Source organism: Falco punctatus (genome assembly GCF_963210335.1).
Source record: "Falco punctatus genome assembly, chromosome: 5".
Classification (NCBI taxonomy): domain Eukaryota; kingdom Metazoa; phylum Chordata; class Aves; order Falconiformes; family Falconidae; genus Falco; species Falco punctatus.
In genome coordinates this window covers 7,520,554-7,535,735 of record NC_137584.1, presented here as the reverse complement: position 1 = coordinate 7,535,735, position 15,182 = coordinate 7,520,554, and the positions used below count along the sequence as shown (strand labels likewise).

Below are 15,182 nucleotides of genomic sequence, written 5' to 3'. Positions count from 1 at the left end.
CAAGAAGTCTAAGCTTTCCTCTGCTAAAGACAGGCTGGACTTCATATCCCCGTAGCATCTGAAACTCATAAAGATTAAAATTCTCCACCTTCACATCACGTCTCATTTTCAGAATTTAACCGCCTTTTTAACCAAGACAACCACTATTCCAACACTGACTGAAACCGGGCTTTCAAGAGGCTTTCAGAAACTGCACATACATAAGTTACGAACACATTCAAAAGTTAGGATTTACAACTGTTAAGCAGTTTGGGCTGCTCTTCTGTTCCAATTTTACTGGCATCAACACTGCCACGAGTCTTCAGCATGGATCTCTTCTTCCAAGTAAATATTCTTTTCACATTAAACACAAAGCCAGGCACTCAGGCCAATTTGCAAGCAATATTGGAAATGGGCCAGCACAAAAGAATTTAAGCAGCTACAGCATAAGAGAATTTTGATGTTAAAAAGTTGTGATGCATACTGACAGATGTTAGAAGTTTTGGTGCATACTGACAGAGAAGTTCAGCAATCAAATCACAACTTCTGCATTTAAACTTCAAGTTCACTGTACCTAGAGCAAGACAGTAGTGCTAGTGCTGCTCTGACTTTCATCTCTGGACCAAGACTGTGTCAAGGAGAGATTATTAAGCAAGTCACTCCACAATCTCTACACAGTCGATTGTCAAAAATGAACTTGAGCTACAAGCTGTGAAAATCCGTCCTTTAGCAAGGAAAGAGCAAAACAGTCCACCCTTCAACTACAGGTCGGAAGTCATAATGAAAGACATTAATTATGTCAGTCTTAAAAAATAGCTTTGGGCAGTTCTTATTTGCAAGTTGGGAGGGCTTTAAAATGTTAGGTGGTATGACTTCCTACCAACATTTACATTCCTGGTATGCTTCCTCATTACAGAACTTTCAGTTATTACACAGACCCAAGAAGACTACAAGAGAAGCTTACCTGCGTAAGATCAGGGATATCACCTTTGTCAATTCCAACTTGCTGTGGATGTAAAAAGTAAAATGTTAAGTGCATTATTCAACTGCAGCAGGCGCTAATTTTGACTAGAACTGTGGTACTCTTGCTCTTCAACCTTTAATGCACTTTATCTTTAGAAAAAAAGACTACAAAGTTAGCAAGTGCAGATGCCCATCTTTCCAGTAGCTACTACCTTCAAAAACTTGCAGCAGTCTTATTTTTTTTTTAACAAACTAAACATCCATTTAAAAAAAGGGGGAGGTGGGGGGGTGGAAGCGAGTTTGATTCCACCCAAGTAAAGTGCATATTCCATACTGCAAGTCAGGTAGGGCTTTCTGGTCATACAGTCTTGTCTCAGAAGACAGCGTTACTGAACTGCCAAACACACGCTGTCCAGATACCTGACTATCCTAATGAAGTTCCCTAAAATTCAGCCAGTACACAAATCCTAGAAGGCATCACCAAAAAATGCTAATGCTCAAGTCTCTTCGTTGTTCCACCCTTCTCTCCTAGCATTTCAAATACAGCAAGATGAGGTTTAAATCTTCTATTAGTTGTCCTGTTGCTTCACCATAGCTCTTTGAAGTGCCTCTTGGTTTAGCTTTTGCAGAAGAACAAGTTCCACTGCACCTAGTCATCCCAAAGTACAGTCACTACAATCCCTGTCCTGCAAAGCTGACCTATAGATGTCTAAAGTAGTTCAGTCCGCAAAAGTTCAACATTCATAGCTGACATGACATGCCATTTGGGAGTCTAGCAGGCTTCCTCATAAACAGTTAAGCAAATTTGCAAAGAAAGAATCTTTTTATTCAGCTCATTACTGCTGTCCATTACAATGAAGCATGAAACATGGAAAATGTGCATTTTGTGCCAAGGAGCCAACTACCACAAATGAGAGCCTAGTAAAAGAGTTAAGTAACCATGTAACATTTATATTATCCACATAAAGGGATGATAACAAGATCAGAATCAGGAAAATCTCACATTCCAGTTAACTTGCAGCTGGCTGCGAAGATTTAAAAAGCAGAGTTATAAAATCATTGCACTTTTATTCCTAATTGCTCTATCTTCCTCTAATGTTCAACCCTGTCCTAGAAGCCTGCATTTATTGCAACGCTACCAAGAAATATTGATATGGTTGAAGTCATGTCATCTGTTAACGTTACCAGGAAAGCTGAGGCTGACTGCACAGTAGAAAGATGTGGAAGTCCTAAGCAGGTCTTAACTACCTCAAGAAGAGCTGAACAATCAGATCCAGGAACTTCTATACTGCCTCACATCTGTACACAGTGAGTCAGATGCTTAACAAGTGCAATTAATATTTTATATCAGTGCTAAAATAATCACAAAATACTTAAGTGTCAGACTCCAGAAGACTGGAAGTCACTTACCTCTGCAACTTTAAGAAACTCTGATACTCTGGTCATTCGAGTAAGAAATCGTTTGTAGATTTCAAGAGCATCTTTACATTGTCCCTTTTTCATTTCAAAAAATTTCTCTAGAGAAACAATTTGGCAAATTTCAGTTAAGTTATCTTACATTAGGTCTGCATTCATCAGCAACTCTAGTTTTCAGGAAAATCACACTTCAAGAATATTGCACTCCATTAACATTTTTCTACTCCGACACTAATCTAGTGGTGTTCCTAGTCCTTAGCAGAATTTAGAAATTGGGCTTGCTGAGCTGCTAAAGAATTATATAGACTGGAAAACTGCACCCCAACCAGCTGTAGCATTGTGTGTGATGTAAACCAGTTTTTTAAAAATAAAACGTAAGGAGGTGAAGTAGCTACCAAACTTTAAATTCAAAGTAATTAAGGATACTTAAACATATATTAATACATCCTCTCCCAAATTGTATTTATGCCAAAGAACAGTACTTTCTCTACTTGAGTAGCTCTCTAAAGTTGGTTTGTGCCCATTATCAAGCACAACTGCCACGTATTTCGACCTGAACTTACGCTTTAAGTAGCAGTAAACAGCAAAATCTCAGTCCAGTTTTTATGCCCAACACATTTCTATCTGCTCCATAAGCTTCCCATGCCTATAGTTTCAGTCAAGACACTTTTCTGAAACCACCAGAAAGTGTTGCAACATGGGTACAAAAAAAACTGTCTGAGCTTTACAGCTCAGGAAAATCTTCTTGACTGTTTAGTCCCTGTAACCTCTCTGTTTCTTCCTTTTCTAGTTGCAGCCAGAGTTTTAGGTCGGTCATGCTGGCCAAGCAATCTCAGTTTTCAGTTGTCTTTATATACCCGCTGAGGTGCTCAAAAGTTTTAATAGTTGAAGCTTATTTTCTACAGGGTCAGTTATGTTTCCAGCAGTTTACAGCAACTCCTGGTGTCAGACTTCATCACAAAGCCTTTTGCAGGCACAGCTTAAGGTATGTTATGCTGGTGATCATGCCAAGCTGTCTGATCACCAACACGCTCACAGCCTTCTATAGACCTCGTAGGCTGGCAGTAGGTAGGGTTCTGGAGGAGATCCAGCTTTGGCAGCCACGCTTTCAGACAGATCGGGAATGTTATTCAGGAGTATATTCCTTCATCTAAGGCTACCACATAGCATATAAAAGAGAAGAATCTGTGCATCTTAGAAATGCAATCAAAGAGTAAAAGTTGCTTTGCTAACCTTGCAGGATATATTACGCAAGCTCACACAGCACTGTACATTTCTTAAGCACAGAGTCTTTAAGTAGATATCTGTGCAATTTTAAGAGCATATGAAAATCCAGCCTCAGACAAACACTAACGCAAGAGGTTATGGCTTAAAGTTTTCTCTCACTTCAGAATAGAACCCATCAAGAAAAATGTAGTTTTAATGAAAGTTAAGTCAAAAATCTGAAGCAGATTTGAAACTCATTTTTCACTCGCACATGGTTGTGAAATATAGACACCAGGTTACTTACCTAGTAAGTTAATAACCCCATCATTGTAGCAAGCAAAAAGTTTGATAAGATCTTTAAACAGAAGCATGAACGCAGCATTTATGACACCATTTGTCAGTTCATTTGGATGAACCTACAAATAAAATACCAGTTATTTACAACAGATGTATTGATTGCAGTCAGAATTTTTTAGCTTGCACCAGGTATCTGATGCTGTTATAGACAGAATCAAGCGCTGAATACAAGCTTTCACACAAAGAAACCAAATGAAAGTTTCAGTTAGCAGATCACGGATTGCTTTCTTCACCACTCCAAAACAATGCACCACGCCACAGGAGTATCCCCATCAACAGTAAACACCTTAGTCTTGACTCCTTCACCTATCACAAAGAGGAGGAAGGCAGAAATGCTATTAAAGTTTTAATGAAACTGGACAAAAGATGTCAGTTCACGGCAGAGCTTGCCAAAACCTCAGCAGTCTACAAAATAATAGTCGGGTTAATGATGTCAAGACACTTCCAACTCCTACGTTAACTTAGGCAGAACATAAGTGCTCATTTAAAAAAAGATCTTTCTTTGATTAAAAACACTTCCTCTTCTGAGACCGCTATCACTATTGTTATCCTATTTAAAGAACAAAAAAACCCACTAGGCTTTCCTCCGAAAGCTGTAATAGGCCCTGTCTTCCACCTGGAAGCGTGTCCTTCTGCCCACCAAAAACAGAAGAACCTCAAAAACCAGAAGAACCTCAAGACCGATTATTTCAAAGACCTCTCTGCAATGTTACACCGTACCTCCTACAACAACTGACTCCCGTTTTTATCCTTAAGGCAGATAAACAATCTGACCAACATTCATAACATTATAAATACATTGTAGACACTTATTTCTATGAAGAGTCTAGATTAAAAGTTTAGTCAAATTAGTTTACAGCTGAAAACCAGATGAAGATTTTGAGGAAGCCAATGCACATGTATTTTAATTGCTCTTTCCCTTCTCCCAAAAATAAATTGGCTGCCAAGAGAGAGAAAAAAAGATTCTTCAGTCTCCTTTGTTTTGTCCATTTCTTCCCCTCACTGCTGATGCAGAAGATGAAACTCCCAACTCCAAGTCAGCATTCCTCAATGCCCCTCACTTCTCAGGCTGCTCCTCTACCCACTCTACAAAAAAATATTGTCATAAAAAAAAAATATGTAGTGCAATCTGCACAAATCACATGTATAGGAAAGGGCCATCCTTCACCGCACTACCTCAGTGGGACACTGCAAAGAGGGGTTTCTGGCCCACACGAAAGGATGATCAGCAAAGCATTACCTACAAGGTGAAATGTATTCATTACAACACAGCATTTGTAAGTCACTGCCCCGTGTGAATGCTGGGTCAGCTTCAATACATACATCAAATTCAAGTAGTGCATCAATTTGTTCCTGCAATATTGGCATACTCTTCAGCAGCTTTTCAGGTGCCATTGTTCTCATTACACCATCAGCTCTGCAAGAGGGAATACAGATTAGAAGCCATGGCATTTCCCCTCTCCTTTCCCCTAAACTGATTTCTTGTATAAATTTAACTTTAAAGCAGCTATAATCCATTTCAAACATCTGGAGCACTGTCTGATTCTCCTGCTTCTCACATTATCATGAGAGCTGGCATGAAAAATACTTCATCCAGCCACCCTCCCTGACAGCAGGTGAGGCAAGGTTTTGTGCTAGAGTGATGAATGAAGAGATTGATCTCTTTATGGAATGAAGACACTGAGAGTTTGAATAACTTGACAGGAAATACTGTCACAGAAGTACTTAGAGACCCGATAGTCTTTGTGCATTAAGTTTGCTAAGAATAACTAACGACAACTCATTGCTGACATGTCTGTGGTCACTGGAGACAAAAACACTCCATAAGCTGGTTTCTTCTCCCATCAAGTGCCACAATATATGCATGCCAATTCAGCGACAATTTAAATCAGGGCAATCTTTGCTTACAGTTCCCTTCCTCGGTATTACTGGTACTAATTAATTCCATTACTCCTTCAGAGCTCTTCCACTGACTTTGACCTGCCTTATCAGTCCTGAACCATTACTCCGATGGGATCACGCAGCAGTCATGGATGGGTGGCATTCCTTAATTGCCACCCATAGTCTTATGGCTGTCTTCACGCATGCCCGTTTTTATTCTGAATATCGCAAACCTGCACAACCACCACGATGCATTGCCCCGTTCTGGCTGCTGACAGGTACAGCATCTCCTCTCTGGAAACGCACACCGTTATTGTTACTTTATGCTATATTCTGAGGCAGCACCTTGTCTCGAGCACCACAAATAACACACGTAGAAAACCTTTCCAAGAACATACAGCAAGGCAGGAATATAAGGATCACCAGAAACCCAAATTTAAGTTTATTTAACATGAAGTGTTCAAAGGCACTAGGTGACAAAGGGAACTTAGATGCTAGCACTACAGCAGCCTGCTGGATCAAAGCTTGCCAGAAATATCAACCCAACTAGCTACCAGTCTGCCTATCAAAAGCATCTTAGTGTTTCCTATTCCAGATAGGTTCAAGAGGTAACTACTCTGGTCCCCACTATGAGAATGGCATCCAACTACACAGCAAAGCTGTAGGCCCTATACCTTCTGGCAGTTTGAGAAGCAGAAGAGGAAAGCCTGGCAGCAACGCCTACATTAACAGCTCAGAATCCCAAGCTGCAGAATACACTGGAACTGCCAGAAGGATCCTGTACACAACTCATGATTAGCAGGAGCATCATTAGCATGCAGTCAATTAAGCTGCACCTTCAGTGGGTGTTAAACCACTTGCTGTGTTGTCTGTGCTTCAAGAGAGAATCTTGAGCCATTAACGTTCCAGCTAGAAGAGTCAGAGACCAAAAAAATGTTCTGATAAATACCAACATACTACGCTGGCCTGGGTTAACAAGAGCAAAGTCACTGAAACACTAAAATTAAGCGCAGTGCCACAAATGAAACTTTAATGGGTCAGACAACCCTATCAGTTTACATACTTAAAATTTTGCTTACCCTTTCTTCACTCTTGCAAAGTCAAATGCCATTTGTCTGTAGGAAAACGCTTTTTCATTCAAGTATCTACTATAACGCCTTATAAAGGTGGACATGTCATAACCTGCAAAAAACAGATATGCATTTTACATTTCATTTTCATGCTTGTTTGGAGGTTCTTTACTAATTGATAATATACAGTCAATAGACCCTAAGGTGATCTCTGTTGCACTACACATCTCCACACAGAGAACAGGCATCACAAGACATCTTCCAGCTTCTGAAGGAAAAGCTGCACAAAACAGTCTACTGGTGTCCTCTGCTTCCAACAGATTCATCCAAGGCACCAGTGGCATGGTTCCTGGAGAAACCTGCTAGTGGCTTTTACATAGTTATGTGGTAACATAACTTGACAGAGAAATTTTTACCACTCTGTTAATGGGGAAAAAATGTCAATTTTACAAAAAGTTTTTACTGAACTGGTACCTGACTTCCAGGATAAAGACAGATTTCAACTTAAAACACTCCTGCTATTTTATATATGTCAGTGCCTCCAACTCTTATAGGGACATTCAAAATTCTCCTGACTAGGTTTACCATAACAAAGAAATTATGATGGCATTCACAGAGATTAGCATCTTCTTTGAACTATCACACCAGAGATCTTCAAGGCACATAACACTGTACAAGAAGCCTCAAACTTCAAGTATTACAGTCTATCCTTCAGGTATTAATTTCAAAGTTTCTTCCTTTAAGCTACAGAAATGTGTGCAGAAGCCAACTCATCCTCCTCTTCAGTACAATTCCTTTTTTGCTACCTTCGCTAAAATCCACACCCCTTGACTTAGTCATTGACTGTATATTTTTAATACCTCTCAACATGAAGTATCTCTGCCAACTCAGGCTCAACACTACCAACTCTGATACCTCATTATCTGTGACACACTGTGTATTAGCTATGAAATGGCAATTTAAGTTTAAAGAAAGTGGCAAAGAACAAAAACGTGCATTTAACAGAATTCACTGTTGCCAAATGACAGTATTTTTGAGCAGGCGTAGCATGTTTTTCTTAGACATACACAGTTTTAATATTTGTTTGGCTTTGCTCCTGTCCCATGTTACCACTTCTGAAAGACGCTCAAGTCTTTTTGGTGTCACATGTCTCCATCGAGAGATGGAGTAATGCGGCATCGCTTCGATCCTGCCCATTACTGTAGCATTCCCACATTCTGCATGCAGTCTGCAAATACTCTCTGAAAGCTGCAGAATTTTGAGTTTTCTCTCTTCTCTAGTAAAAGTACCATGAAACAGCTTTTCCTCTGTTAAGTTAGGGAACAGGAAAAGTCACTAATAATTCCAGAGTCAAAAGCAGAAAAGCAAAATTTGTAAGCTTTAGAGGGAACAACTCCTTAATTTCTGCCTAGACCTTTCTAAATTCACTACTAAAACCAAAACCAGCTAGTGTCCACCCGGCCCCAGTTAAACACTTGTAGATAATTCCTAAGAAAAGCAGTGTCCCCAGGCAACCAAATTACCATTTAAGACTGAGTAAAAACCAAGAACCTAAATGGAAAGTTATCCATTTCATCCTTAACTCCTGTAACAGCTAAGGAGATAGCTGACTTGGCCCAGATTTCAACCAGCACTTTCTAAGGGAGTTTCACAGTTTCACCTTTTGGCTAAAACTTTTCCATGAACTGAGAAACACTGTTCTGAAGTTGTTCAGCAGTTCACTTGAGCTACTGTATTCCTTAAGTACTTATAAATGGCTTCAGTAGCACATTTTTATATTATTTGCATTTTATGAATGAAGGAGCAAACTAACAATAGTATCTTATGTAAAATCTTGTTGCGATTATAGACATGAGTAGGCTTACCATGAGATCCACTTTTGTCCAGAAAATTGCTGAGATTGAACAATGTGTTTCTAGATGCCAGGTACTGAATAAATCTCTGCAACACAAAGTTATTTTCTTATCACAGGCTGTATCTGAAGGCTTTGTACCTTCTAGTGGGAAGATTACCAGTCTAGTTCCAGCAGACACACTTGAAAACCCAGATTTTTGTCTCTAGTCTGCAGCACCTTCCTCAAAACCTTTTTCACCCATTCATATTAATTGCATTTAGCCTGAATCTCTACAAAACATCCTACTATATACATAAAAATAGATCCTGTGCAGAATACAAACCAGATTGTGGAAGGAGCAATAAAAGTGGTTAATTCTCAGAGATCTGAGGAAGCACAAGATATATCTGCTTACAAAGCAGCACATCCAGGCTAGTCCAAGACTTCTCAATCCAGCAGCCCCCAGTTTCAGCCAAGCCAAGGGCCTGTTTTAGGAACAAGGAGGCCCCACACCAAGTACAAGGACTAACAGCCTGAAACAGTTACAGCAAGCAAATCAGAACATTGGCCAAAACTTGGAACAGAAAAATAGCACAGGAATAAAAATTTACGCTGTGACACTGGAGAAGTTCATTGCATGAAAACACTTCATATACAGCCAGGGAGGAATTGTTCCACAGGCATACAAAAGCTCTTTAAGTAAGTTTTTTGGTTTTATGCAGACATACGAGTCTATAGAGCTCAATGAAAAGCAAGCACAAGGAAAACACAATCCAAAAGACTATCAAGCTGAATTTACAGATCTAGGAAGATTTTAACATTCATGCAGAGAGGGCAGCTGTTTGGATGGCAGTACACATGTGCCAGAACATCAACTTCGATGCCAGTCAAAAAGTCACAGGTAGTCTTTAATCCTGCGTAGCTCTGTTTTCAGACAGCGCATCAACTGCCAGCATTGCTGAACAGCCTGCGGCTCGCTCTTACGCTATGGTTTTGTAAATAAAGAGACAGATAATCAGCATGCCTTCAGCATGCCTTCAACTACGTTGTTAAAGGTAAATTTGCTCCTCATCAAGAATCATTCTTGCCCTTTGTTGCCAGGTTATTACTGGTTCAGAAGAGACGCCTTTGAACTACTAACGTTTTTGGCTTGGAGTCTGCTCAGTGCCAATGTGGTCTCAAGAGAAAGCTGATTACACTTACCTCATTGCCATGAACCATTAGATGATGTGTGGTGACTAAGGCTTTAAATACGACCACCCAGCTACTATTTGTTGCTCGCTCAAAAAGCGTATCAGCCATCTGAGGAATATTCACGTTTGTTTCGTTAGTTGCTTGGATCAAATCTGTAAGAGAGAGAAAAGGAAGGTGTTAGATGCTACAAGAAAGACAAAAAAGTTTGCAGCATGACTAAGCTCTCAGCCCGCCAGGCTGCAGGCCATAGCTGTGACTAACAGCAAGTCAGTGCTTGCGTTCCACGTTTAAAAAAACCAACAAAACCCCCTCAAAAAATAAGACTGTATTAGTACATGCTGACAGCAACACTGGTCTGACTCTTCTGTCCAACAGTACTAGCTTTCCAAGAATTCTGTCCTGAGCTATGCCCCAGCCTTACTCCATCTTCATCCCAGCTAACTGTGGCAGCTGTGGCAGCTTACTCCATCTTCATCCCAGCTAACCTCTGGGTGAGATGAACGAGTATTACCGAACCCTTCACTTAGAAGTAATATGTCAAGCACAAACTGAACCCAGTCACATCAGCAAAAAGAGTTACCAACTGAAACAGATGCTCCAGTTATCTCAGAGGTTAGTTTCATCTACTACTACAGCACACCTCATAGTCTCTACAGACCTAGACAGCAGAAAGGTGGATTCAGGCATGCATTAAGACCTCTTCAACAGCAGGAAAGAGCAAGGATAGACATTAGTTTATACTGAAGAGTAACAGCCTTCTGCAAGCAACTGCACCTTACATAGAAGAAATAAAACATTAGACTGTCTTAGGGTACAAGAATAAAATACAGCTTTATGTCCTGTGCATTAGGAAGGTGTAGACTTGCACAGAAGAATATGCAAAATTAAGATAAATACTTAAATCATAAGCAGTAGGGCAGCAACCTTTCTACTAGCACCTATGTCCCACATTTTGACATACGACAGGTGATGGCTGTAGGTGATTACCTACAGACCCTTGCTAAGCAGCCAACAACGACCTTCTACAAGCTATCTCGTCTTTTTGAGACACAGCTGGAAACTGCATACTGCAACTACATGAACAAAACCTGTGTGATGCCAGACACAACCCCAGCAAGATTTCAGGAGACAACTTCAAGAGCACAGAATACAGACCTAGTTGTAGGGCTGAGGCTTAAAGTTTGAAGACCTAAGTAGGAAAAGTTAAAAACTTTAATTACTAGACTAAGCATTATGTGTGTTACTAACGAATATACTCATCTTTACTTTCCCTGAGAAGACAGTATCATTGTTAATGATCGTCCATGTATTTCTTTCCACCCTGCCCCAAGGCTAGAGATGTCCATCCAACTATTCAAGTCATTCTGTGAGGACAGATATCCTTCCCTAGAAGCAGACAGGCTATTCTGTTGACTGATCCTTGCACACCTAAACTATGAGTCTGCTGTAAACACTCTACAGGGCTTCAGATCACCTGGGCAGCAGGGACACCACAGACTTGCTTTCCCTCCCCAGCACAACCCCATACAACGGGGGGTATTAACACTGCTAAGAGCAGAAAGTCAAGTACAGACTGTTGTTAAACCACTGATTATGCCTCTGTCCATAAGGAAAAGTCCAGAGGATGGGACTGTCTAAACAGACTGGTAAGTGACATCAGCTGCTGAGAACCACCAGGTATGTTTCGGAAACCCACACTGTTGTACCAGAAGCATTCAGAAGTTTAGTAATTTATTTTCTTTTTTTAATCCATGCAAGTGATTTTTAGGGGTTTTTTTGTTTTGTTTTGTTTTGTTTTACTTCTGTTAAAGAGACCAGTTTAAGATAGAAGAAGTCTACAGCTCGGAGTCAGAAGCATGTGAAAAATACAGTGCTTGTGTTTATAACAGTCTTTCATAAGTGCACAAGGGCTACAAGTTGTCTTCAGTTTCAGGTCAGTGGAATGATTTTCTGTAATGAGACAGAAGACAAATTACATATGTTTGGTAAGTTCAATTTTAAAATGTTTGTTGTGGTGTGGTTTTGTTTTGGTTGTGGGTGTGTCTTTTTTTTTCAGAAGATCTTCTGTAGCCTAAGTTAATTTCTATAACCTCAGTAGTACTGCTCTTCAAGGAGGCAGTTCTGCAGACAAAGCATTACCATAGTAAAGCCGTGCTATCAAATGACAACTGTTCAAGCTCACAAAATTCCAACAATTCCCCTCGATATCGTTGTACAAACAGGCCAATAAACTTTTATTCTGTACTGCTGATTAATGCACTATAGAAGACAGCGGTTTGTAAAAGCCTAGAAGCAAGTCACAAGTGGCTTGCTCACCATTTACCCTGTATTCAGAGCTTTTACTGCAGATGACAGCATTTGTCCTCAATATAAAGAAACATGCAAGTCCTAAGTCAGAGTATGTAGCTCATCATGAAGAGGGGTGCTATAAGTTGTGCATTCCATCGGTGGATGTTAAGATAATGAAACTTCAGAGTCGTCCACCCACAGCAATGCCAGCAACGGAGGCTACAAAGCACTACTCATATATGCTACTACAGCACTGCTTCGAAAAATCACTCAGGCATTTCTGCCTCCTCTCCAGACTGCTGGAAGGTACAGCACATCAGCCTGCAGCTCTGAATGTTTTAGGACACAAGTAATTACAGTGTGCCGAGCAGAGGGGTATGATTAAATTTAAACCTACTACTTTCAGTGCACAGAAGAGAATTACACCACACATGAAGATTTCACTTGTCATCTGAGAGGGGAAAAGAAAAGACGAGGGGTTAATTTTTGCAGAGCTGTTCCCCATTAAGTCACACCACAACGTTAAGGTATTCAAGCTTCCTGGGTTTCTTTCCCCAATACCATAAAGTCTCAGCTTAAGCAGCAATCATCAGCATCTGGAGCAACTCACAAGCATAGCTAACTTCAACAAACTCTGAGCAGCAGAGTTTGGTGGCTGAGCTAAATTTTAAAATAAGACTTGGCAAAATTAATTTGACTTCAGTGCGGTAAGGAAGGGTAGGTACAAGGAAAAAGAAAACTACATTTTCAAAAGATACAGATTCAAACATTTACTGGTGGGACAGAAACTTTGTTTTCGAAAGAGACAATGACATTCAGTCTTCCACACAAGTCACAGGTGGACTTGTTAACACAAAGCAGATAACCTTAATAAGTACCAGATGAAGAACAGCCCAGAAGCCACATAAAGCAATCTTACAAAGTTGATTCCATCTGGGGTACACACAAGAAGGACAAACAAGGATTAAAGGTACCTCCTGATGAAGTTTCTGCTACTGCAGGCATCCGTGTCAAGTATACTGACAGCTAATCCCCAAACTCAGAAACTGAGCTCAAATACAGATTCCAAGCCGAGTAAGAGATCGGGAATTGTACAGCAGTAGCAGCAAGTGCTTTCATCAGGACTTTCACAGAAATCAAGTAGTTGGAGTATGATGACCTATATACCCTTCATTTGAATCTATTTGTTTACTGTGGGACTAAATTATAATTGCCAAGTCACAGTACATGATTTCTCCTATTCCCTCTCTTCGCATTTTGATAGCTGCTATTTTGAAGCCTTATTCAGTCTAGAGATCCTTGTTTAAACTATAATTTGGACTTCAATATAATTTTTCTAGTTAAGTTTTGCAATACAAAACCAATGCACAAAGATTAAATAAATGGTTGCCAACTGTTTGACACCAAAACTTAAACATCAGTCTTAGATCAGCCAAATTTTTGACCCAGTGTCCTGGTTTCAGCTGGAATAGAGTTAATTTTCTTCCTAGTAGCTGGTGCAGTGCTGGGTTTTGGGTGTGAGACCAATGTTGACAGCACACTGATGGGTTTGGTTGTTGCTGGGTCATGTTCATACCAAATCAAGGACTTTTCCGTTTCTTGGGCCCTGCCAGCCAGAGGGCTGGAGGGGCACGGGAATCTGGGAGGGGACACAGCCAGGACAGGTGACCCGAACTAGGTGTTCCATACCATATGATATCATGCTGAGCATATATAAGCTGGGGGAAGAAGGAATGGGGACATCTGGCATTATGGCATTTGTCTTCCCAAGTAACCATTATATGTGATGGAGCCCTGCTGTCCTGGGGATGGACGAACACCTGCCTGCCGATGGAAAGTGGTGAATGAATTCCTTGCTTTGCTTTGCTTGCGTGCGCGGCTTTTGCTTTACCTGTTAAACTGTTCTTATCTCAACCCTTGAGTTTCACATCCCTTTCCAATTCTCCTCCCCATCCCTCTGGATGAGGGGGGAGTGAGCGAGCAGCTGCGTGGTACTTGGTTGCCAGCTAGGGTTAAACCGTAACACCCAGCTGACATCTGCAACTTACTTAGGGAAGCAGAACTGGAGTATGATTAACACCTTCATTAATAAAAGTATACAAAAACTGAAGATCAGTACAGGGTTCAGTGAGGAAGACACTTTGGTGCTTCGTGACCTTTTAAAGGGACCGCTAAAAGATGTGACTAGTTTTGGTGTTTGTTAAGATCATAAGGAAGGAAAAAAGCAAAAAAAAAAAAAGAAAGGGAAAAAAAAAGAAAAAAAAGATTGAACAGCAAGAAAGTTTCAGGATTTCAGACATCAGTCTCATTAAAAACCACTTCCTGGTTTTGAGAGGGTTTTTTTTTTAATGAAAGATTATATAACACTTTAAAGAATCTCTCTTATTCCTTTACCTTTTCAGATTGTACTCTGGATCTGGGCAGGGGTTTTTTCCCCATTTTGTTTTAAGGTTTTTAAACTTAATTCTTTAATAAACAGATCTGGGATTCCTCAGTTCAAGGTTAATTATTCACAATCTATATTTCAGTATGCAGGGGAACAGCAGCAGAGCACAAGACCTCTCCGTTCAGAGGGATATTGTTGCCAGCAGCCAAGAGCAGCTGTTATTCCAGGTTGAATTAACATGTGAGCTACCTTAGCATCTCAGCTGTGTCATACATTCAGTTCCTACACTTTGCCAAATCTCTTTGGCAGCAGTAAACAGACCTTCCTCACTATTATGTTGAACACAATAGTCTTCACAAGTTTTTCTTTCTTCTAAGTATTTAAATAATGCCTTGAACCTATAGAAAACGAAATGCAGGGTTGTTCCAAATCCAGACTAGTCAAGAACAGAAAGAAGTGGCTTAAAGTAAAAGTTTACAAGCCTCACTCAACCAAAAAAGTTAAATAGGCAAGTAACAGTACAAGTCCTCCTTGCAAGATGCAGAACTGCATGAGGAAGCTACTACATCACTGTGCTAACCAATGCAAGACTGAACTTCCAGGTCTA

At 40.3% G+C, this 15,182-nt stretch overlaps 1 protein-coding gene across 27 annotated transcripts in view; it reads right to left on the bottom strand.

Moving 5' to 3' along the window:
• Positions 1-15,182, bottom strand: part of SNAP91 (synaptosome associated protein 91) — a 73,622-nt gene that overhangs the window by 40,204 nt on the left and 18,236 nt on the right. For all 27 annotated transcript variants that reach the window (XR_013928482.1, XR_013928483.1, XR_013928484.1 and 24 more), the window contains 7 exons: positions 9,910-10,052; positions 8,738-8,813; positions 6,882-6,984; positions 5,245-5,338; positions 3,869-3,980; positions 2,353-2,459; positions 944-985 (listed from right to left, as the gene is read on the bottom strand). Coding sequence is in view for 21 of the 27 variants with exons in the window: in XM_080389473.1 (XP_080245599.1) it covers positions 944-985; positions 2,353-2,459; positions 3,869-3,980; positions 5,245-5,338; positions 6,882-6,984; positions 8,738-8,813; positions 9,910-10,052 (677 nt within the window). In the remaining 6 variants the exon portion in view is untranslated. The remainder of the gene's footprint in view (positions 1-943; positions 986-2,352; positions 2,460-3,868; positions 3,981-5,244; positions 5,339-6,881; positions 6,985-8,737; positions 8,814-9,909; positions 10,053-15,182) is intronic.